The 21,930-nt window shown below is 39.7% G+C and overlaps 1 protein-coding gene and 1 non-coding gene across 5 annotated transcripts in view; both read right to left on the bottom strand.

Moving 5' to 3' along the window:
- Positions 1-6,040, bottom strand: part of TP53BP1 (tumor protein p53 binding protein 1) — a 66,305-nt gene extending 60,265 nt beyond the window's left edge. For all 4 annotated transcript variants that reach the window (XM_022587278.2, XM_022587280.2, XM_022587282.2 and 1 more), the window contains exons 1-4: positions 5,908-6,040; positions 5,150-5,334; positions 4,775-4,868; positions 4,462-4,546 (exon numbers count right to left, since the gene is read on the bottom strand). In XM_022587278.2, coding sequence (XP_022442986.1) covers positions 4,462-4,546; positions 4,775-4,868; positions 5,150-5,334; positions 5,908-5,914 — 371 coding nt within the window. In that variant the 5' untranslated portion in view covers positions 5,915-6,040. The remainder of the gene's footprint in view (positions 1-4,461; positions 4,547-4,774; positions 4,869-5,149; positions 5,335-5,907) is intronic.
- Positions 6,041-21,395: 15,355 nt separating this feature from the next.
- Positions 21,396-21,484, bottom strand: LOC115803493 (small nucleolar RNA SNORD88). The gene has a single exon (XR_004024235.1). It is a non-coding gene; the product is annotated as a small nucleolar RNA SNORD88 (small nucleolar RNA).
- Positions 21,485-21,930: the final 446 nt, after the last annotated feature.

Here is a 21,930-nt window from a genome sequence, read left to right as displayed (position 1 = left end):
TCTCCCACTCCTCTCAAGCACTCCACGCCAGCCACACTAACCTCCTTGTCATTTCTCAATTATTCCAGGCACATGCTTCTCTCAGGGCTTTTGCATTTGCTGTTCTCTATGCATGGATTACATTTATCCCAAATAATAGCAGAGATCACTTACTTAAGACTTTTAGTCAAATGTCACATCACTAAAGCATCCCCTAAGTCACCCTACCTAAACGTGCAATTCCTTTGATGTTTCCCATCCCCTTCTCTGCTTTATTTTTCTCTTCAGCCCTATCAGAGTCTAAGATACTATATATTTTTACTTATCTATCATGTATTGCTATATCCCATACCAGAATGTAAGCTCCATTAAGGTCTAGGGTTTCTTATCTCTTCTGATCACTTTGTATCCCCAAAACTCAACAGTGCTTGGCATATAGGAAATACTCAATAAATATTTAATTAGAATGATTAGGTGAATCAGAAGAGGCTTGAAATTAATCCAATTATAGACAAAAAATTGTACTGATATTAAACTTTTCTCCACTATCCAAAACTGATGGAAAAAGAAAACAAAGGTTTAAATATATTATTTAGAAATACAGAAGTAGCCAATGAAAGAAATAAAACAATTATCATCAAAAATTAGGAGAATGTTGTTGTGAGTTAAAACCTCATCTTTCATTATGGAACTCAAGTGTCTTAATTTGATAAAACAAGAAATGGTAATACAACAGTGTTACTTAGTTTTACAACAGTATTAAGAGCTAGGAAGATAACCTCCCAAAGAAATAAAAGCACAAACATTTAAAAAGCATTACCTCTGTGAAAGGGGACCAATGGTGGGAATGGACTCTTTGCTTTTCATAAGTTCTTTTTAAAATAAATTATGTATTTATATCACTCTTAAAAATATTTAACAGGGCTTCCCTGGTGGCGCAGTGGTTGAGAGTCCGCCTGCCGATGCAGGGGACACGGGTTCGTGCCCCGGTCTGGGAAGATCCCACATGCCGCGGAGCGGCTGGGCCCGTGAGCCATGGCCGTGGAGCCTGTGCATCCGGAGCCTGTGCTTTGCAACGGGAGAGGCCACAACAGTGAGAGGCCCGTGTACCGCAAAAAAAAAAAAAAAAATTAAGATCTCATCAAAATTAAAACCATGCTTTATGGAAAAAGCCTCTTAAGAGGATGAAAAGACAAGCTACAGAGTAGGAGAAAAATATTTGCAAACCACATATGCTACAAAGGACTAATATATAGAATATATAAAGAAGTCTCAAAACACAATAAAAAAATCCAGTTAGAAAATAGGCAAAAGACATAAACAGACATTTCCTTGAAGAGGATGTACAGATGGCAGAGAAGCACATGAAAAGATGTTCAACATCATTAGCCATTAGGGAAATGCAAATTAAAACCTCAGTGAGATATCATCACACACTTATCAGAATGGCTAAAATAAAAAATAGTGACAACACCAAATGCTGGTGAGAATGGAGAGAAATTGGATGTCTCATACACTGCTAGTGGGACTGTAAAACGATACAGCCACTCTAGAAAACAGTTCAGCAGTTTCTTAAAAAAACTGAACAGGCAACTACCATATGACCCAGCAATTGGTCACCTGGCCATTTATCCTAGAGATATGAAGACTTACAAAAACCTGTATGCAAATGTTCATAGCAGCTTTATTTACATTAGCCAAAAACTAGAATCAACCCAGATTTCCTTCGATAGGCAAATGGTTAAACAAATTGTGGTACATCCATACCATGGAACACTACTCAGCAATAAAAAGGAACAAACCACTGATACATGCAACAACTCAGATGGATCTCCTGGGACTTATGCTAATTGAAAAAAGCCAATCCCCAAAGATTATATACTGTATGATCCTATTTATATAACATTTTAAATGACAAAACTTTACCAGTGGAGAATGATCTTTTTTTTTTTGGTCCCACTGCACGGCTTCCTGGATCTTAGTTCCCCACCCAGGGATCGAACCCACACCCTCAGCAGTGAAAGCACAGAGTCCTACCCACTGGACCACCAGGGAATTCCCCAGAGGATGGTCTTAATTAGCAGTTGCCAGAGGTTCATGTGCAGGAGAGGGAGGTGGGTGTGGTTATAAAAGGGCAACACTGGAGCTCCTGTTCGGCATTTTGACCTCAGTGGTGGATAAACCTACACAGGTGATTAAGCTGTATAAAAACTAATACACACACATGAATACAAGTAAAACTAGGGAAATGTGAATAAGTTCATTGGATTTTATCAATGTTAATATTCTGGTTGTGAAAGTATACTATAGTTTTGCAAAGTGGTACCATTGGGGGAAACTGGGAAAAGTACACAAAGAATCTCTATTATTTTTTACAAATGCATGTGAATCTACAATCACCTCAATTTTCTTAAATGTTTAACAGGGAAATAAAAATATCCTCAGCATCATATTTTAGGACACTTCATGTTTAGGACCACAGGCTTACATCACAATAGGACATTAGATAAGAGAGGAAGATGTTTTGGAATTTTATGATATATAAAAGTTCACAAACAGCCTTTTTCAAAATATCTGCATTAATAAATAAAGACAACATAAAGAGATCAGTATACATGTGCTTTGAAGTCAACCCCTTTTGGAATCAACCCCACATTCTCTGTGGTTTTCGTGGCCTTTACACATGCTGCTCCCTGTGTTTGGGAAGCTCCTCCTCCCACATGCCACACTTCTCCCCAGCCCTTCAACTATACCTAACAAATTTGTATTTATAGTTTAGATCATCCTTCTCAAAGAGGTTTTCCCTTATCCCCCATGTTAGGTTATATATTATTTTTTTCCTCTTTACAATGATCACAGTTCTCACTGAATAGCTATTTATGTAATTATTTAACATCTGCTTCCCCTATTAAATTGTAAGCTCCATAATGGCAAACATGCTTTAAAACACCTACCACAGTGCCTGCACGTTTACTAAATGTAAGCATTCAAGTATTTTTTTTAAGGAAAGAGCAACACCTTGAGGCAAAAAGGGAAAAGAAGTAGCATGAGACTTCTGAAACAGTACCATTAATTTATAACAAGGGGTACACATGCATTCTGTCCCCACTGGTTCAAACTCAGATGCCGAGCCACAAAAACACAGATAAGCCTGGCACATGTTCCTAAAAAGGTATCACAAAAACTTAAATGCCTACAAAAAGCAAAGAAAGGTAACATAAATGAGTTAAGTGGCTGGGTTTAAGAACAAAAGCACAAGCCCTAGGATAAATGAAAAAAGAATACCTGGTCTCAGTGTCCAAATACAACAGTGAGTTACAGGCACTATGACAGACCATAGCACTCATGCCCTATCTAAGCAGAGGCTGGCTGCTCACAGCTCCCGCCAACTGCTGCCAATAATACAACAGTTGCATTACTTCCGGCCTAGTAATCCCAGAAGCTGGAAATCTAAGTTCTATGTGAAATTTCCCTATTTTTAAATTCTATCAACTAATTCAAATATATTTTACAACTATGTGTGGGCCAACTAGAACCCACCTGAGGGCCAAAATAAGTCCACCAATTTGGGGATTGTTCTAAAGCATCCAACTGATGATTTGAGAGAAAAAATTTAAGTGCGAACACAGAGTATTAAATAGAACACAAACATACACACACAAAAAAGCACTTATTTTTGAGATAAAACCCTAGTCTTTCACCTCATACTAACATCCTCCTCTCTGACTACCTCCCCTTTCTATTCCACCACCCCAAGACTCCTACGTTCTCCTTTGACCTTAGGAGAATTTGGGTATTGAATAGTAAAAAAGAAAGAGAGGCACTTGAGTCAGAAGGACTCAAAGCCCAGCTCTGTCACTTACTAGCAATGCATTCTAGAGCAAGGTATTTAACTTCTTTGCCTAACACTTCCCCACCTAAGTAAGGGAAGTAACATAATGTGTTCATCGTACAACTGCTTTAAGGATGAAATTAAATGGCAGTATATATCAAACATCCCATCTAGTGCCCAACATAGAGGATAAACTCAATAAATGGACAATGTAAAGATATACAGGAGACAAAGTAAAAACTGAATACAGTTTAGGGTATGAATTAAACATTCTGGGTCTAAAACTGGCAAGGTTCTTTGGTTGGTAGGTAGAAACCATGCTTAACTGTTTTGATAATATACCTAAATATTTTTTGATTATTTTTTCTAGTAATAAGTCATATCCAAGCTAAGAATAAGGAATGCTTGTTTCACATGCACAAGGTAGATCACAATCTGAGTAACGTAGGTGCAAAAAAATGTTACCACCTCACAAAAGAGATTCCAGCTATCAGTACCAACAGAATGCTAGTTAATACAATTCTCAAATCCCACTCCCTAATTCACAAAAATAAGATTAATCCTTTTATCCTTGGAATGAGACAACAGGTACAGATAAAAAAACTGATCCACTAATACATTTAAATAAGTTCCTTCAAACACTAGTATACCTGCTTGTCCTATTTGGCTGAGGTAACTGTTCAATGACCTGACTGATGGAACCACATGTGTCCAAATGAGAAGAATCCATAGACTCTGAAAAAAATAAGTGGATATTAGCAGAAAAGGCATTTACCACCAAACTGTAATACAAATTCAAGAATGCAGACAATACCAATCTAATCAGCTACATTAGAAAACCAACCTTTTGAGTACCTGTGCACCAGATACTGTGCCAGACTTCCTTACATACATTCACCACAACCACATAATGTTTATATCCACCCAGCTCCAACAAGAGCACCCTTGCAAAATGGACCTCACCTGCAGCTTTGTTTTCTTTCAGTTGTTCATTGAAGCCACTATTACTGTCTCCTTGTTCTTCTCCAGCTGTTTGTTCACTATTGGACACAACATCCTAGAAAATATACATATATAATATACATCCCAGAAAATATACATACAAAATATACATTCATAATGTATACATACATATGTACATAATATGAAATATACATTTCATAATATATTATATATGAAGTAATCCAAAATGATACATATTTTTGTGAAAATGATTTTATTTTCCAGCCAACTTTATCCAAAAGATAGTGATCTCCTAAGTACTTATTTTGCAGCTTGGTCTAGATTAGGGGAAAAAAAAAAATCTACTCAATCATTTCCAAGCAACCTATCACTCACCAACAGAGGGTTCTCTTTGTGCGTCTGTAGATTAGGAAGGTGTCGAGATAGCATACTGAAGCGAGAACCAGAATCATCGTCTAGAACCTGGCTTTCAGGCTGAGAATCTTCAATGATCAGGCAAGGAGTGTCTTGCTGAGAGAAATCTGACTCCAACTGACTTCCAGTGGGGTCCATCTGCTCCCCTGGAATGGAATAACAAAAGATCAGTTCTGTGTAACCTACTAGCCTTCCTCATGCAGTCTGAGCTTAAATAATGAGGCAGAAGTACAAGACCTGGAAAAGGGGACCAGTGTAGGACTCTTCCAATTAGAACATTATAATCGCTGCAATCACTTTCCTATCATACCTTCCAAGGCCCGATTTCCTCGTTATTTACAATCAGCCTGCCTATCCTTCTCTCCCCCTTCCATCACCTTCCCGTAGACACCCTTTCCCCTCCTTCCTAACCTTTTCTCTCCCCGCCCCTTTTTCCATCCCCCACAACTCTCCCTACGTCCTTCTGGCGCCTCTACCACCCCGCAAAAGGCTTCTTTGTAATCTCTGCTCGTTTTAACCCCCACAGGCCTTCACGCTTCCTCACGACCACCTAGCCTTTCCAGCTAGGGCTACCCCACCCCCTCCTCAGGGCCCTCCAACCCTTTCCCTGTCACCGCCGCCATGCTTGCCACCCCGCCCCCTCCGGTCGGCCATCCCCTTCAGACCCGAAACCCAAGCCTTCAGAGCCTACTACTCCCCCACTTTTCTCCAAACAGTACCAGGCATCCCGTCGGGAGGTCCCTCGCGCTCCAGCTAGAGATCTCCGCACGCTCCCGAGGTCCCTCCAGCTCGATCCCCAGGTCGACGCTGTAGCCACCGCCGCCACGGGCCGCGAACTCCCCCTTTCCCGTCGCGTCACGCGGTATCGGCTCGCCCATTCGCTGCTGCTGCCCGCCACTCAAGAAAACCTGTGGATGATTGGTGGCTGGGCGGAGTGCCCCGCCCCACGTAAGAAAAAGGAACACGGCGGCGTGTTTCCATGGCAGCCTGGACGTTGCAGGCCGTCCCTCTAATACAGCCGGAGAATGACAGTATCCTTGAACCGAAGGGACCTTGAGAGGGCGTGAAATATATTCCCCTGCTTCCAGGACGGTTGTTTGTACCACTAGTCAGACATAAGAGAAAAGACCAATTTTCTATCGTTCATGCACCATAAGGCCCCTTCTCTCACCCTCTTCCGTGGAAAAGGAGAGGGTTTCCCGGCTTTCTAATAAAAGGGCAAAGAAGATCCAGGATGGCTAGAATTTCAGAGCTGGTGAAACTGAAGAGAGAGGACTCTTTGGGGTTTACCGGGTCAATCAGGATCCCTTTTGTAGGCCTCTACGCGAATTCAAGGGCTTCACATTACGTCTCTGCCAGTTCTTTAAAAAAAAAACAAACATTTTTTTTCCATTTACATTGTCTGAGGGCCCCGGTAAGCCATATTTTTCCCCATTGCCCTTTCCAGTCTGAAACGTCGTAGTTGAAGCTTCACATTTGCTTATCGTTGACCTATCTTTTGTGGAATTGCAGCCTACAGAGACCATAGACCCAGACATGTTTTGCACGTCCGGTTGAGACAATTGAGCACAGTAACTGTCAGACTCGGTGGTGAAGAGAACAGCTGCCGCCCCTTTAACTAGATGACCTCAAAGTTCCCTCGAAGCCTTGAGAGTCTATTATCCTAATTATGGTGCCGCAGTCTTATGGAGGGTGTGGCAGCTGTGACTTGTATTAATGAAAGAGGCTCCATGAGGAATATGGTTTTGTTTCTGGGTTTTTTTGCAGGGGGTGTTGATTTTTGTTTTTAAGTGGTGGTTGGATCTGGGATGGAATTCTAGCCAGAGCAGCTGTCAATAGGGAAAGCACCTAGCACACTGCCAGGCATATACATAGTAGGCATTCAATAGGAAGTAATTTTCTCTCTCTACCCCAGCCTCAGAATGACTTAAGCACAGCCCAACCATGATTCTCCAATTCTGTAAATAACCAATTCAATACCTGATATAGGCTAAGCTGAAGTGGAGCTTCCTACCAACGAATGTTCTCCCTATCAAAGCATGTCATCTCAGTATATGTTACTTATGGGAGCAAAAGGACAGAATCTTTGAAATGAAACTTTCCTGAAAAATCTAGAATCTATCGTTGCTATAACTAGAATATAATTAGGGTCCCCAGAATGTTTTATGAGTGGAGCAATAAGTGGAATGGAGAACACAGAGACACATCCCACTTCTTAATCTTGAAATCATTTATAATTGATTCCTCTCTTCCACCCCCCAACCAATGCTACAGAATACCAGTGACCAAATAAATTTAATCCCGAAAAAAACAGGTAAGGTCAATATTGACTACACTCGGTAGACAAAGTGAATTCATCTGCTCGATGTGAGAGGACACCAACAATCAGGTCCTGATGTGACAAATCTTGACCTTGATTACCATAAAAATTCCCCAAAGTCACTATATTTTTCCCTTCTCTGTCCTGCTACTACATTTCCCATCACCAAGCAAGACATAAATAAGCAGGCTTTCTTGCTCATTTGACAAACAACTGTATGTTTGTCAAAACTTATAAAACTATATACTAAAAACTATGACTAAAAATAAATAAATGAGCCTGAGCCATTCCCATTACTAAATAGAACAAGAGCTTTAAAAAAAACCAAAACAAAACTGTGAAGAAAAACTGTGAATTCCTTGTTAAGCAGGATGATAATGAAATTAATCATTAAATTACCCAAAAAGATCAGAAAATGCAGGCAGGATGGTTACCCACTGAGGCTGTGACTGATTAGAGTCAGGTGAGTCAAAGTCCTTTATTGACTCTTAGACTGCAAAGGACCATCAGCATATCTGCCAATCTATAGGTGCATCTTTACCTAGGCCACCTCCGAGAAATCTAATCGACCTCTAAAGCCCTCCAGAGGAGAAAATTCCGTCAGAAAATTCCATCAGACACTATGTTAACTCACTTTGAAGTTTAACAGACTTCATTGCCTGAAAATTTTCTTCTAATTATCTAACCTAAATTCTTTTTTTTAAATATCTTATTCGTTATCTCATTTTTTAAATTTGTATTACATTAGGATCCTCGTTTTTAAATATTCATTTATTGATTTAGACTGCGCCGGGTCTTAGTTTTGCCACGTGGGCTTCTCAGTTGCAGCATGCATGCGGGATCTAGTTCTCCGACCAGGGATCGAACCCAGGCCCCCTGCATTGGGAGCAGAGTCTTAGCCACTGGACCACCAGGGAAGTCCCACTCATATTGTCTTTAATCGGCAAGTTTAAAACATGGACAAATTCTCCTAAGGCTGGGATCATGTCATCTGTTCCAATAATTCTACCAATCAAACAATGAACATAAATGCTACATACTTAGTTTAATAGTCTTTTTCTGAGGTCTCCTCACAGACTTCTCTAAGTAAAAGAACCCCAGATGGTTTAACCCTACCTCACAGACACTATTCACCAATCTTTACATTTGCTTCATGGTTTTCCTCTGGAAACTCATAGTTTTGAAGCTCAGTGGCAGAACTTTACTGAGGATAAGTACTAAATTTAATGATAAACTATCACATATCCCTTTTAAGCTGCAATATTAAAGTATTACAAACTGACTTATATCTAACATAGAATTATTCTGACCCCTAGGCTGCCTTCTGTTGCACTTGGACCTAAACAATCACGCCCAGTCATATACCAATGATATAATTCATTATTAACATGTATTACATTTATACTATGTGGCAGGTATTGTGCTCTGGGTTTTTTTGTTGGTTTGTTTATTTATTTATTTATTTATTTATTTATTTTTGGCTGCATTGGGTCTTTGTTGCTGCACGCGGGCTTTCTCTAGTTGCGGCAAGCAGGGGTTATTCTTCGTTGTGGTGCGCGGGCTTCTCATTGCGGTGGCTTACTCTTGTTGCAGAGCACGGGCTCTAGGCGCGCGGCCTTCAGTGGTTGTAGCTTGCGGGCTCTAGAGTGCAGGCTCAGTAGTTGTGGCTCTCGGGCTTCGTTGCTCCGTGGCATGTGGGATCTGCCTGGACCAGGGCACGAACCCATGTCCCCTGCATTGGCAGGTGGATTCTCAACCACTGCGCCACCAGGGAAGTCCCTATTCTGCTCTGTTTTACATTCATTTTCTCACCTAAAAGCCTCATATCTCTTTGAGGGTTACAGATGAGGACACTAAGGCTTAGAGAGATGACATAATTTGCACGATGTCTCAGAATCTGTGAGAACCCAGTCTGTCTAACTGCAGAGGTTTTATATATCCATGATGGAGGAGAACAGTGACAAAGAAATGGCAAAACAGTTGATAAAAAACTTTTTTTGTTCTTTTTGTATTTTTATTTGAATACTAAATATGGGTGTCCCTAGTGTTCTAGAAATTCATAATAATTAAAATAATATGAAGAAAACAGAGGAGAAAAATGAAAAGTTGTCAATTCCACATCCTTATGAAGAAGTTAAGTCAACAAAAAGGTGATGACATGATTAAAATGTGAAAATAAATTGCCTAAGGTAGTCAATAATTGCCTATGATACTATATTAGCTTCTTAACACCAGGCTTATATGCTTACTAGGTACCTGCAATCCCTGCAGTGGAAGCAATCCTAACTGGTCTATACCTTACCTCTACAGAACGTCCTCCTGTTAATATTAAGTAAACTTTTTATTTTGAAAAAAATTTCAGAGCAACAGAAAAGTTACAAAAATAGTATAATAAAAAAACAGTATAATGATCTCTCATAAACCCTTTCACCTAGATTCACGTGTTGTTAACATTTTGCCACATGGCTCCGATTCTTTTTATTTTGCGCTACGCGGGCCTCTCACTGTTGTGGCCTCTCCCATTGCGGAGCACAGGCTCCAGACGCGGAGGCTCAGCGGCCATGGCTCACGGGCCCAACCGCTCCGCGGCATGTGGGATCTTCCCGGACCGGGTCACGAACCCGTGTCCCCTGCATCGGCAGGCGGACTCTCAACCACTGCGCCACCAGGGAAGCGCCCCCTATGCTTTTTTTTAGTGTGGTAAAATATACATAACATGAAATTTACCGCTTTAACCATTTTTAAATGTGCAGTTTAGCAGCATTAAGTGCATTGACATGCAACCATCACCACCATCCATCTCCAGAACTTTTTTATCCTCCCAAACTAAAACTCTGTACCCATTCAACATTTATTTCCCCATTCCCCTCTCCCTCCAGCCCTTGGCAACCACCATTCTACTTTCTGTCTCCATGAATTTGTCTACTCTGGGTACCTCACACAAATGGACTCATACAATATTTGTCCTTTTGTGTCTGGCTTATTTCACTTAGCATAATATCCCCAAGGTATATCCATGTTGTAATTTTAATAGCATGTGTTAGAATTTCCTACCTTTTAAAGCCTGAATAATATTCCATTGTAGGTATATATCACATTTTGTTTATCATCCTTGTTCAGTTTAACCCACTTTTCAAACATTTCCAGAGCCCCAACTTTGCCACACCAAAATATAGATAAGGCCCTGGAGGCACATTAGCAGAACCCCACCAAGGCAGCACACTGCCACCCCTTCAAGGTTGCTTAATTTTCCAGCCAACCAGTTAGCTGGAGGCCCTCTTATCAACCCGAGTCTCTCAAACACACAACACCAAGCACAATTGTGACTCCACCTTTCCAAATGTTTAATCCAAAGAGCTTAACTCCACCAGAAGCTGCTTACCTGGAAAGAGAGCGGTAGAAACAGAAGGTTGTGGTATGAGGGGGGAACAAAATGGAATCCTTGTCTATCTGAATAGTGATGGGGCCTGCCATTTTACCTTCTCTGGCTCATTCCCTCTCCTTATAGAAGTATTCAAATCTCCACATCCTAGTAGCATCTCCCCTCCACTCCACTTCTTTATCAAGCTCCAGGCCTTTCTTTTGTCATTGCCCTCCAAATTCTGCTTTCTCCATACCAGTAACTCCATAATCCTTTGCAATCTAGCTTTAACCTCCATAAATCTAGTGCCTAGAACAAAGCAGTTACTCTAAAAATGTTTGTTAATAACTGATTCTGAAAATTTCTTGTCAAGTTATCTTATTAGCTTTGACCTCTATCATGTTTGATATAGTGTTGCTGATTCCCTCCTCTTTAAAATTCTCATCCTGTAAACAAGCTAAGTGCCCATGAACAGATGAATGGATGAAAATAAGATGTGATATATATATATATATGAATACTACTCAACCATTAAAAAAAAGATGAAATCTTGCCATTTGTGACAACATGGATGGACCTTGAGGGTATTATGCTAAGTGAAGTCAGATGGAGAGAGACATATACCACAGGAACAAACAAACAAACAAAAAATAAATGAACAAGCCAAACAAAAACAAACACATAGACAAAGAGAACAGAGTAGGGGTTACCAAAGGGGAAGGGGTTGGGTAAAGACAAAGTGGCTACGGGGGTCAACTGTATGGTGACAGATGGAAACTAAACTTTTGGTGGTGAGCACTCGGTAGGGTACACAGAAGTAGAAATATAATGTTGTACACATGAAACTTATGTTGTAAACCAATGTTACCTCAATAAAAAATAAATTAAAAAACAATAAATTTAAAAAATAAAATAAAATTCTCATCTCATGACTCCAGAGTTCCTGGCTCTTGTCCTCCCTCTCAGTTTTTCTTTCCAATCCCTGATTTCCTGGAGGCCAGTACTACAGAATAAGAATCAAGAGTGTTACCAACATGCTACAACATGGATGAACCTTGAAAACGTGCTAAGTGAAATAAGCCAGATACAAAAGGACACATATTGTATGATTCCATTTATATTCCATTTATATACCTGGAATAGGCAAATCTACAGAGACAGAAAGTAGAACAGTGGTTTCCAAAGGCTGGAGGAAGGGAGGAATACGGACTTATTGTTTAATAAGCACAGAGTTTCAGTTTGGAAAGATGTAAAAGTTCTGGAGCGAGATGGTGGTGATGGCTGCACAACAGTGTGAATGTACTTAATGCCACTGAACTGTACACTTTAAAATGTTTAAAATGGTAAAGTTTATGTTATGTGTATTTTACTATAATAAAAAAGTTTTTCAATGAGACAAAACTAAATTTTAATAAAGATGCATACTTAAATCATAAAAAAATAAAAAAGAAATTATCTGATTCAATAAAAGTCAGGCCTAGGGACTTCCCTGGTGGTCCAGTGGGTAAGACTCGGCACACCCAATGCAGGGGGCCCAGGTTCGATCCCTGGTCGGGGAACTAGATCCCACATGCATGCCACAAGAGTTCACGTGCCGCAACTAAGATCCAGCACAGCCAAAATAAATAAATGATAAATAAATAAATATATATATATATTTAAGTCAGGCCTAGTGGTTAATTTTAGAGGGTATAAAGAGGTTGTAATTCTTTAGGAGCCAAGTGGGGTGCTTGGAAATTCTATTTTCTTACTAGAGGCACTACACACATGTACTACAGTTAAGTCTCCTACATATGAACCTTCAAGCTGCAAGCTTTCAAAGATGCGAATGTGCCTCTGGTTCCAGCAAGGAACCAGAAACTGTGCCAACAACGTCATGCACGAGTGAAATTGCAGCTTGCCCTCCGTCTCCTATTGCTGACAATTCTTCAGCTCTACCATCTTCCACCGTCTCTCCCTCCACTAGGCAGTTAACTCTTCTTGCCTGTTCACTCGATGCCAGTCTCTGTTTGGCAGTTGGTGTACTGTACTTTTCAAGGTACTATACTGTAAGATTAAAAATGTTTTCTTTATTTTTTGTTTGTTTGTTTTTTATGTATTATTTCTGTGAAAAGTATTATAAACCTATTACAGGACTTCCCTGGTGGCACAGTAGTTAGGAATCCGCCTGCCAATTCAGGGGACACAGGTTTGAGCCCTGGACCAGGAAGATCCCACATGCTGCGGAGCAACTAAGCCCGTGCGCCACAACTATTGAAGTCCGTGAGCCTGGAGCCCGTGCTCTACATCAGGAGAGGCCACCACAATGAGAAGCCTGCACACCGCAGCAAAAAGGGGGGCCCTGCTCCCCGCAACTAGAGAAAGCACGCGCACAGCAACGAAGACCCAACTCAGCCAAAAATAAATAAACAAAAAAATTTTTTTTAAAAACCCTATTACAGTACAGTACTATATAGCCAATTGTGTTAGTTGGGTACCTAGGATAACTTTGTTGGACTTACAAACAAATTGGACTTAACAAACGCGCTCTCAGAATGGAACTCGTTCATCTGTAGGGGACTTACTGTATTTATAATTCATACATCTGTACATTTATGTTTCATTCACTTTTTAATGTGTTACAATAAAGATGATTTAAAATAAATAAATATCATTGATACTAAAACTAGTACTGTGCTGGAAAAGGGGGTATTTACATTGTCTCAAACTATCTTCCTAAAATGTACTGAATTATTACAAACAGAAAGTAGTAAATTTGCAGTGAAAAAATCTGGTAACTTAATGAAGTGATCCCAGTTAACATCACTAGTAATGGGACAAAACGGCATCACGTGTCACTTGATATGATACACTGAGAAGGAAACAACCTCACTTTAGTTGTATTCCTGCCCAAAATTCATAATCTGAATCTGATCATGAGGAAACATCAGATAAGCCCAAATTGGTGGAAGCTCTGCAAATAAGTAGCCCATATTCTTCAAAGAGAGATATACAAATAACTATAATACAAAATACAATAAAAGTGCTGTAGGAGTGCAAAGAAGAAATCAAAAGAAAGAATTTTAATCATGTGGTTATAATGAATATTATTGAGCATTCACTGTGTTCTAAGCTCTGTCTAGTATCACTCATTTCTGATCTCATCCGGTCTCATTGCTGTAACTACCATTTATATACCAATGACTCCCAACTTTATATCTCTAGCCCTGACCTCTCTCCCAAATCCTGAACTTATATACCTAACAGCCTATTCAATATCTCCCTTTGGATGTCCAATTGACATCTTAAATTCGACATGTTTAAAACTGAACTCATTCTATCAAATCTGCTCCACTTGCAGCCTTCCCCATCTCAGTTGATGGCAACTTCATCCCTCCTGCTGTTTATAACAAAAAGCTTGGAGACATTCTTTTTTAATAGAAAGGAAAAAATAACCCATGTACTTATCATCCAACTTCAACAATTATCAACAAATGCCCAATCTTTTTAAAAAAATTATTTTATTGAAGTATAGTTGATTTACAATGTGGTGTTAATTTCTATTGTACAGCGAAGTGATTCAGCTATACATATACATACATTCTTTTTCATATTCTTTTTCATTATGATTTAATCACAGAACATTAACTATAGTTCCCTCTGCTATACAGTAGGACCTTGTTGTTTATCCGTTCTACATACAATAGTTTGCACCTACTAATCCTAAACTCCCAATCTATCCTTCCCCCTTCCCCTCTTCCCTTTGGCAACCACAAGTCTGTTCTCTATGTCTGTGAGTGTGTTTCTGTTTCTTAGGTACGTTAATTTGTGTCACAGTTTAGATTCCACATATAAGTGATATAATATGGTATTTGTCTATCTATATCTTACTTCACTTAATATAATAACCTCTAGGTCCATCTATGTTGCTGCAAATGGCATTATTTCATTCTTTTTTATGGCTGAGTAGTATTCCATTGTGTGTGTGTATGTGTGTGTGTGTGTACCACAATTTCTTTATCCATTCATCTGCCGATGGACAGTTAGGTTGCTTCCATGTCTTGGCTATTGTAAATACTGCAGCAGTGAACATTGGGGTGCATGCATCTTTTCAAATTACAGTTTTGTCTGGATATATGCCCAAAAGTGGGATTGCAGGACCATATGGCAACTCTATTTTTAGTTTTTTGAGGAACCTCCATACTGTTTTTCATAGTGGCTATACCACTTTACGTTCCCACCAACAGTGTAGGAGGGTTCCCTTTTCTCCACACCCTCTCCAGCAATAAATGCCCAATCTTGTTTCAACTATATCCCCACCCACTTCCCCCCAACTGATTATTTCTAAGAAAATCCCAGACATCATATCATTTCATCCATAAATACTTGTATGTGTGTTAAATATAGAGAATCTTTTAAACATAATATCATTAACACACCCAAGGAAAATTAACAGTAATTTTTTAATATTATCAAATATATAGTGTTCAAGTTTCTGCATTGTCTCATAATTTTTTTTTTTTTTTTTACAATTCCAAACAAAGTTTACACATTGCATTTGGATGATACTTACCTTAGGCCTCTTTTAATCTGTAAGTCTTCCTCTTTTTTATTTCCTGCAATTTATTTATTTGTTGATGAAATCACATCATTTGTTCTGTAAAATTTCCAACTTTGTGGATTTTTCTGATTGCATCCCTGTTGTGCAATCAGAAAAAGTATTTAAAGTATTTAAAGTATTTTCCGGACTTCCCTGGTGGCACAGTGGGTAAGAATCTGCCTGCCAGTGCAGGGGACATGGGTTCGATCCCTGGTCTACGAGGATCCCACATGCCGCGGAGCAACTGAGCCTGCGCGCCACAGCTGCTGAAGCCCGCGTGCCCTAGAGCCCATGTTCCGCAACAAGAGAAGCCACCGCAAGGAGAAGCCCCACGCACCGCAACGAAGAGTAGCCCCTGCTCGCCACAACTGGAGAAAGCCCACGCGCAGCAAGGAAGACCCAATGCAGCCAAAAATAAATAAAATATAAATAAATAAATATTTTCTTTTTTATTTTTTATAAATGAACAGATAGGTATACTTGTTCAGATTTATGTTCCCTTTTTTGGCAAGAATAACTGGTATAAACTTCCTATTGCATCTCATCAGGAGGCATATAACATCTGGTTTAATGTATTTTTGTTCTGTTACAATTGATTAATAGGTTCAAATATTACCATCTTTTTACCTGACAGCTTAGCAGTCACTGGTTATCGTTATCTAGCTGCATTATTTCATGAGGGGCTGTAAGAAAGTGATATTCTAATTTTAGAACACTATCTTTATTCATTAGCTGGAATTCTTCTATAAATAAGAACTTTCCCTTCATCAAATATTTGATTACCTAAGGAATGGCGAGATAAATGTTTGATTCTTTCCTTTGATTTACTAGTTTTCAAAATAATGAGTTGAGGTTCTCATGTAATAGAGAATAGTTCTCTAAATAATGAAATTCTCCAGCATACTGGATGGCTTATGAGATTTTTGTTTTTAGTATCACTATGAACTATGGGTTTTAACACATTTGGTGTGCTTCAACCCACTGCAATTATTCTTCATTTTGAAATGCATATTGTCCCTTGGGACTTCCCTGGTGGCGCAGTGGCTAAGAATCTACCTGCCAATGCAGGGGACATGCGTTCGATCCCTGATCCAGGAAGAGTCCCACATGCCATGGAGCAACTAAGCCTGCGAGCCACAACTACTGAAGCTGGTGTGCTCTAGGGCCTGTGGGCCGCAACTACTGAGCCTGCGTGCTTCAACTACTAGGGCCCATGCACCTAGAGCCTGTGCTCCATGCTCCGTGCTCCACAACAAGAGAAGCCACCACAATGAGAAGCCCACGCACTGCAATGAAGAGTATCCCCTGCTTGCCACAGCTAGAGAAAGGCCACGTGCAGCAAAGAAGACCCAACGCAGCTAAAAATAAATAAATAAATAAAATAAAAAATAAAGAGGATCCAAGTACATTTTAAAAAAAGAAAAAAGCATACTGTCCCATCGTTGAGCTGTGGAAGTCCTTTCAGATTAGCCCCAGATTTCTCTTGACATGATTCCAGTAGTCTTGGATAGCTTCCTTGCTTTCTGATATAACAAGATGTTCCAGGTTCATCTTGTTTATTTCCTGCCTCGATCTAGAATCAGATGTTTCTGATATAACAAGATGTTCCAGGTTCGTCTCGTTTATTTCCTGCCTCAGATCTAGAATCAGATGTTTCTCTAAGAAGTCTTAGTTCATTTAGTAGTAAGTGGCATTTAAAGACCACAATTTGGATGGTTGGATGCTTGTTGCTACTGAGTTGGTCACTGTTTGCCTTTTTCTAACTAAATGTAGGATTTCAGGGATTTTATCCAACTTTCTTGATTTTATATTTGTATCTCTTTCTAGTATAATCAACATCTTGGTTCCTGATAACATTAGCACGATTTATTTATTTTCTTTATTCTATTACATATATAAAACCATTTCTGAAAAAACCCAATATTACTAACAAGATGGCGAATGAAAACAGTTTAACATTTTTTTGCAGTTCATTTCTTTCCTTTGGGTATATCCCATAAAAATGTACGATTAAGAAGTATGCTACAGGGCTTCCCTGGTGGCGCAGTGGTTGAGAGTCCGCCTGCCGATGCAGGGGACACAGGTTCATGCCCCGGTCCGAGAGGATCCCACATGCCGCGGAGCGGTTGGGCCCGTGAGCCATGGCCGCTGAGCCTGCGCGTACGGAGCCTGTGCTCCGCAATGGGAGAGGCCTCAACAGTGAGAGGCCCGCGTACCGCAAAAAAAAAAAAAAAAAAAAAAAAAAAAAAGGTGGGGGAGGGTATGGAGACGGATGGTGGTTACGGTTCCACAACATTATGAACATATTTAATATCACTAAACTGTACACTTAAAAATGGTTGAAATGGTAAATTTTATGTGTATTTTATTTTATTATTTATTTATTTATTTGGTTGTGCCGAGTCTTAGTTGTGGCAGGCGGGCTTCTTAGTTGTGGCATGCTAACTCTTAGTTGTGGCATGCATGTGGGATCTAGTACCCTGGCCAGGGATCAAAACCAGGCCCCCTGCACTGGGAGTCTTAACCACTGTGCCGCTAGGGAAGTCCCACATGTGTATTTTATCACAATAAAATTTTTTGAAAATAATATACAGTTAAACTATTTTTTTTAAAGTCATTTGAAAGAATTCTACCAATAAACAGGTTAATTTATTTCACTTTGATTTTTATTTTTAGTGACTGCTTTCTTCATTTTGATTTTTTAATTGAGGTAAAATTTAAATACAGTGAAATGCACAGCCCATTTGTATACTTTGATGAGTTTTGATAAATATAAACATCTATTAAACATATATACCAGTCAAGATATAAAACATTTTCCTCACTCCAGAGAGTTTTTCATGGCAACTATATTCTTATTTCTATCACTATATATTAGTTTTGCTGCTCAACAATTTTATATAAATGGAATCATGCAGTATATGCAGTCTTTTGTATCCATCTTCTTTGCGCAATACAACATTTTTGAGATTCATCCATGTTGTTGCATGTATCAGCTCAGTAGTATTCTTTTGTATACATGTTCCACAATTTATCAATTCACCTATTGATGGATATTTGGGTTGTTTTGGGCCATTATAAATAAAGCTCCTATGAATATTCATAAATAAGTCTTTTTATGAACATACGTTTTCATTTCTCTTGGGCTGATATACAGGGGTAGAGCTGCTGGGTCATAGGATAAGTATTTGTTTAACTTTATAAGAAACTGACAAACGGTTTTCCAAAATGGTTGTATAATTTTATACTCCCACTAACAACATATGAGAGTTTCAGGTGCTGCACATCCTCACTAACATTTGGTATTGTTAATGTGAAGTGGTAGTTCATCGTGTTTTTCAGTAAACTTTATACATCATTTATGAACAATAAAATGTGCCTGTTTTAAGTATAGAGTTTGATGAACTCCACAATGTATATATGTGTGTAACCACTACCATAATCAAGTACAGCACATTTTCATCACCCCAAATTCCCTTGTACCCCTTTGCAATCAATTCCCATCCCCTCCCCAGCCCCAGTAACCACTTATTTGCTTTCTATCACTGTAGATACGTTTTGCCCATTCTGTACAGAATTTCACATAAACTTATTGATGCAGTATGCACTTGTGGTGATCATGAATACGCATCACTGAAATCTTCTTTCAGAGAGTATATTTGGTTGGTGAGCACATCTGCTGCCCCTCTGGACCTACTCCCACGTTTGCACCAAAGTCACACTTCCATAGGCTAATCCCGGCCAATGCCAGAGAACAACAGGGCTACAAAGGCAGGCCCAATCCTGTGATAAAAAGGATTCTTCCAACAGGTCCTTTGACTTGAAGATTCTTCATCTGCCTGGCCAAACCTTTTTGGGACCTATGCTGTAGGATAAGACTCTTCCTTTCCAATCCTCATTCCTTTCCTCTCTCTTTTCCACACATGTCAGACCTGTATCTTGGTCTGAAGCTCTCTCTGCCTTCCCTTGATCTCTCTCTGTGGTGGTTTAAAATATATCCACAAATTCAGTGACACTCCCTTCAAACGGTAGAGCCAATTTCCTTCGTCTTGAGAGTGGACTAGACTCAGTGACTTGCTTCTAATAAACAAAACAAGGCAGAAGTGATGATGCCTAACTTCCAACGCTATGTCATAAAGAGGCATTATAGCTCCCTCCTTATTTTCTTGATTCACTTGCTCTGGGAGAAGCCAGCTGTCATGAGGATACTCAAGCAGACCTATGGAGAGTCCTACAAGGTGAGGAGTTGAGGTTTCCTGCCAACAGCCATGTGAATGAGCCATCTTGGAAGCAGATCATACAGCCTCAGCCTCAAGCCTTCAGATTACCATAACCCCAACTGACATCATGACTGTAACCTCACAGGAAATCCTAAGTCAAAACCACCCACCTGGGCTTCCCTGGTGGCACAGTGGTTGAGGGTCCGCCTGCCGATGCAGGGGACACGGGTTCGTGCCCCGGTCCGGGAAGATCCCACATGCCGCGGAGCGGTTGGGCCCGTGAGCCATGGCCGCTGAGCCTGTGCGTCGGGAGCCTGTGCTCCGTGGCGGGAGAGGCCACAACATGAGAGGCCCACGTACAGCAAAAAAAAAAAAAAAAAAAAAAACCCACCTTATTTGCTCCTGGGTTTCAGATCCTTAGAAACTATGTGACATAATAAATGTTTGTTATTTTAGGCTGCTAAATGTTGGAGTAATTTGCTTCAAAGCAATAGATAACCAATATACTCCCCCAATACATCTCTTGCACATCTAATCACGTCTTGGTATCTATTTCTCAGGAGACCAAAAAATATTCCTTTGTGTTTTGTTTCTTTTATTTCAGCATAATGTTTTTTATTTTTCATATATGCTGTGTATATTTGTAGTTTCTTTTTATAGCTGAGTAGTATTCTATTGCATGAAGGTAACACAATTTGTTTATCCATTTTCCTACTGATGGATGGGTTGTTTCCAGGTTTTGGCAATTATGAATAAAGTTGCTATGAACAACTATCGCAAATCTCTTTGTGGATATACGTGTGTTGATTTTTCTTGGGTAAATGCCTAGGAATGGAATTTCTAGGTCATAGTGTAGATGTTTAGTTTTATAAGAAACTTCCAAATACTTTAATAAAGTCATTATAACGTTTTACACTACTATTAGCAGTATATAAGAGTCTTAGTTGTTCCACATCCTTGCTCACATTCGGTGTTATTGGTCTTTTAACTTTTGCCATTTTATGGATAAGTGATGTTACTCTGTGGTTTTATTTTTTATTATTATTATTATTTTTTTTTTGGTTGTGCCACGCGGCTTGTGGGATCTCAGTTCCCTGATCAGGGACTGAACCCTGGCCGTGGAATGAAAGCCCGAAATCCTAACTACTAGGCCACCAGGGGACTCCCCACTGGGATTTTAATTTGCATTTCCTTAGGACTAATGATGTTAAACACTTTTTCATGTACTTATTGGTCATTTGTATATCATCTCTAGTGAAAACCCATTCAAATTGCTTGGCCACTTTATAATTGGGTTGTCTTTTTTTATTGATTTTTAAAAATATATTCTGGGACAGGTTATTTATCAGATTGGTCATTTTGATTTAATTTTGTTTTATACTTATGTAAACCATTTACATGATTCCAATGTCAAATTTACAAAATAAGATAAATTCTAAAAGTCTACCTTCCATCCCTGGCTGCCTTACAATCTGTTTCTTCTTTCCTCCTATAGACAACTTTTGAAAAGATTTTCATTTAACTTTGGAGTCACTATTTACTCTCTTTCTCTCTCACTCCCCATTTGGGAGGCAGGAAATCAGATTGGCTCTACCTTTAAAATACTGTGTGTCTAGCATCCCACCATGTCCACTGACATTGCTCTGATCTGAGCTACATCATTGCTCACCAAGATTACTGCAAGTCCCCTGGCTGGATTCTCACTGTATTATTATTATTTTTAACCAGGGCGCCTCAGATCCCCAGGTGTCAAAGTCCGGCAGGCACTTCATCCTCAGGGGTGATCAGAGTCCAGTGCTGGACATCATGAGAGTGGTTTCCCACTTTAATCCTTACAACCTCTACAGTCTATTCTCAATACAGCAGCCAAAGTGATCCTGTAAAAATCTACATCAAACCATATCATTCCTCTGTTCAAATGCCTGCATATGTTCCCTAATTCACTCAGAGTAAAAACCAAAGTCCTAACAATGCCTACAAGGCCCTATGTAATCTGGCCTCTATTATCTCCAATCTCATCTCCTATTCCTCTTTCTTTCACTCCTCTGCTCCAGCCACAGTGGGCTCCAGCTATGCCTTGAATATACCAGGCATACCCCTACCTTAGGGACCTTGTACTGGCTATCCTCTCTGCCTACAAGACTCACTACCAGATACCCAAATGGCCAACCCCCTTACTTCCTTCAAGTCTGCTTAAGTCTCACCTTAATAAGGCTCACCCTGACCAGCCCCTTTAAAATTGCAATCTTTCCTGCCCCTTCA

This window comes from Delphinapterus leucas, chromosome 2 (assembly GCF_059928025.1).
Source record: "Delphinapterus leucas isolate spDelLeu-1000000601 "Yukka" chromosome 2, BTC_Dleu_Yukka2, whole genome shotgun sequence".
In the NCBI taxonomy this organism is placed as follows: domain Eukaryota; kingdom Metazoa; phylum Chordata; class Mammalia; order Artiodactyla; family Monodontidae; genus Delphinapterus; species Delphinapterus leucas.
Note: the sequence above shows the minus strand (reverse complement) of the source record. Positions and strands in the feature narration are given on the sequence as shown.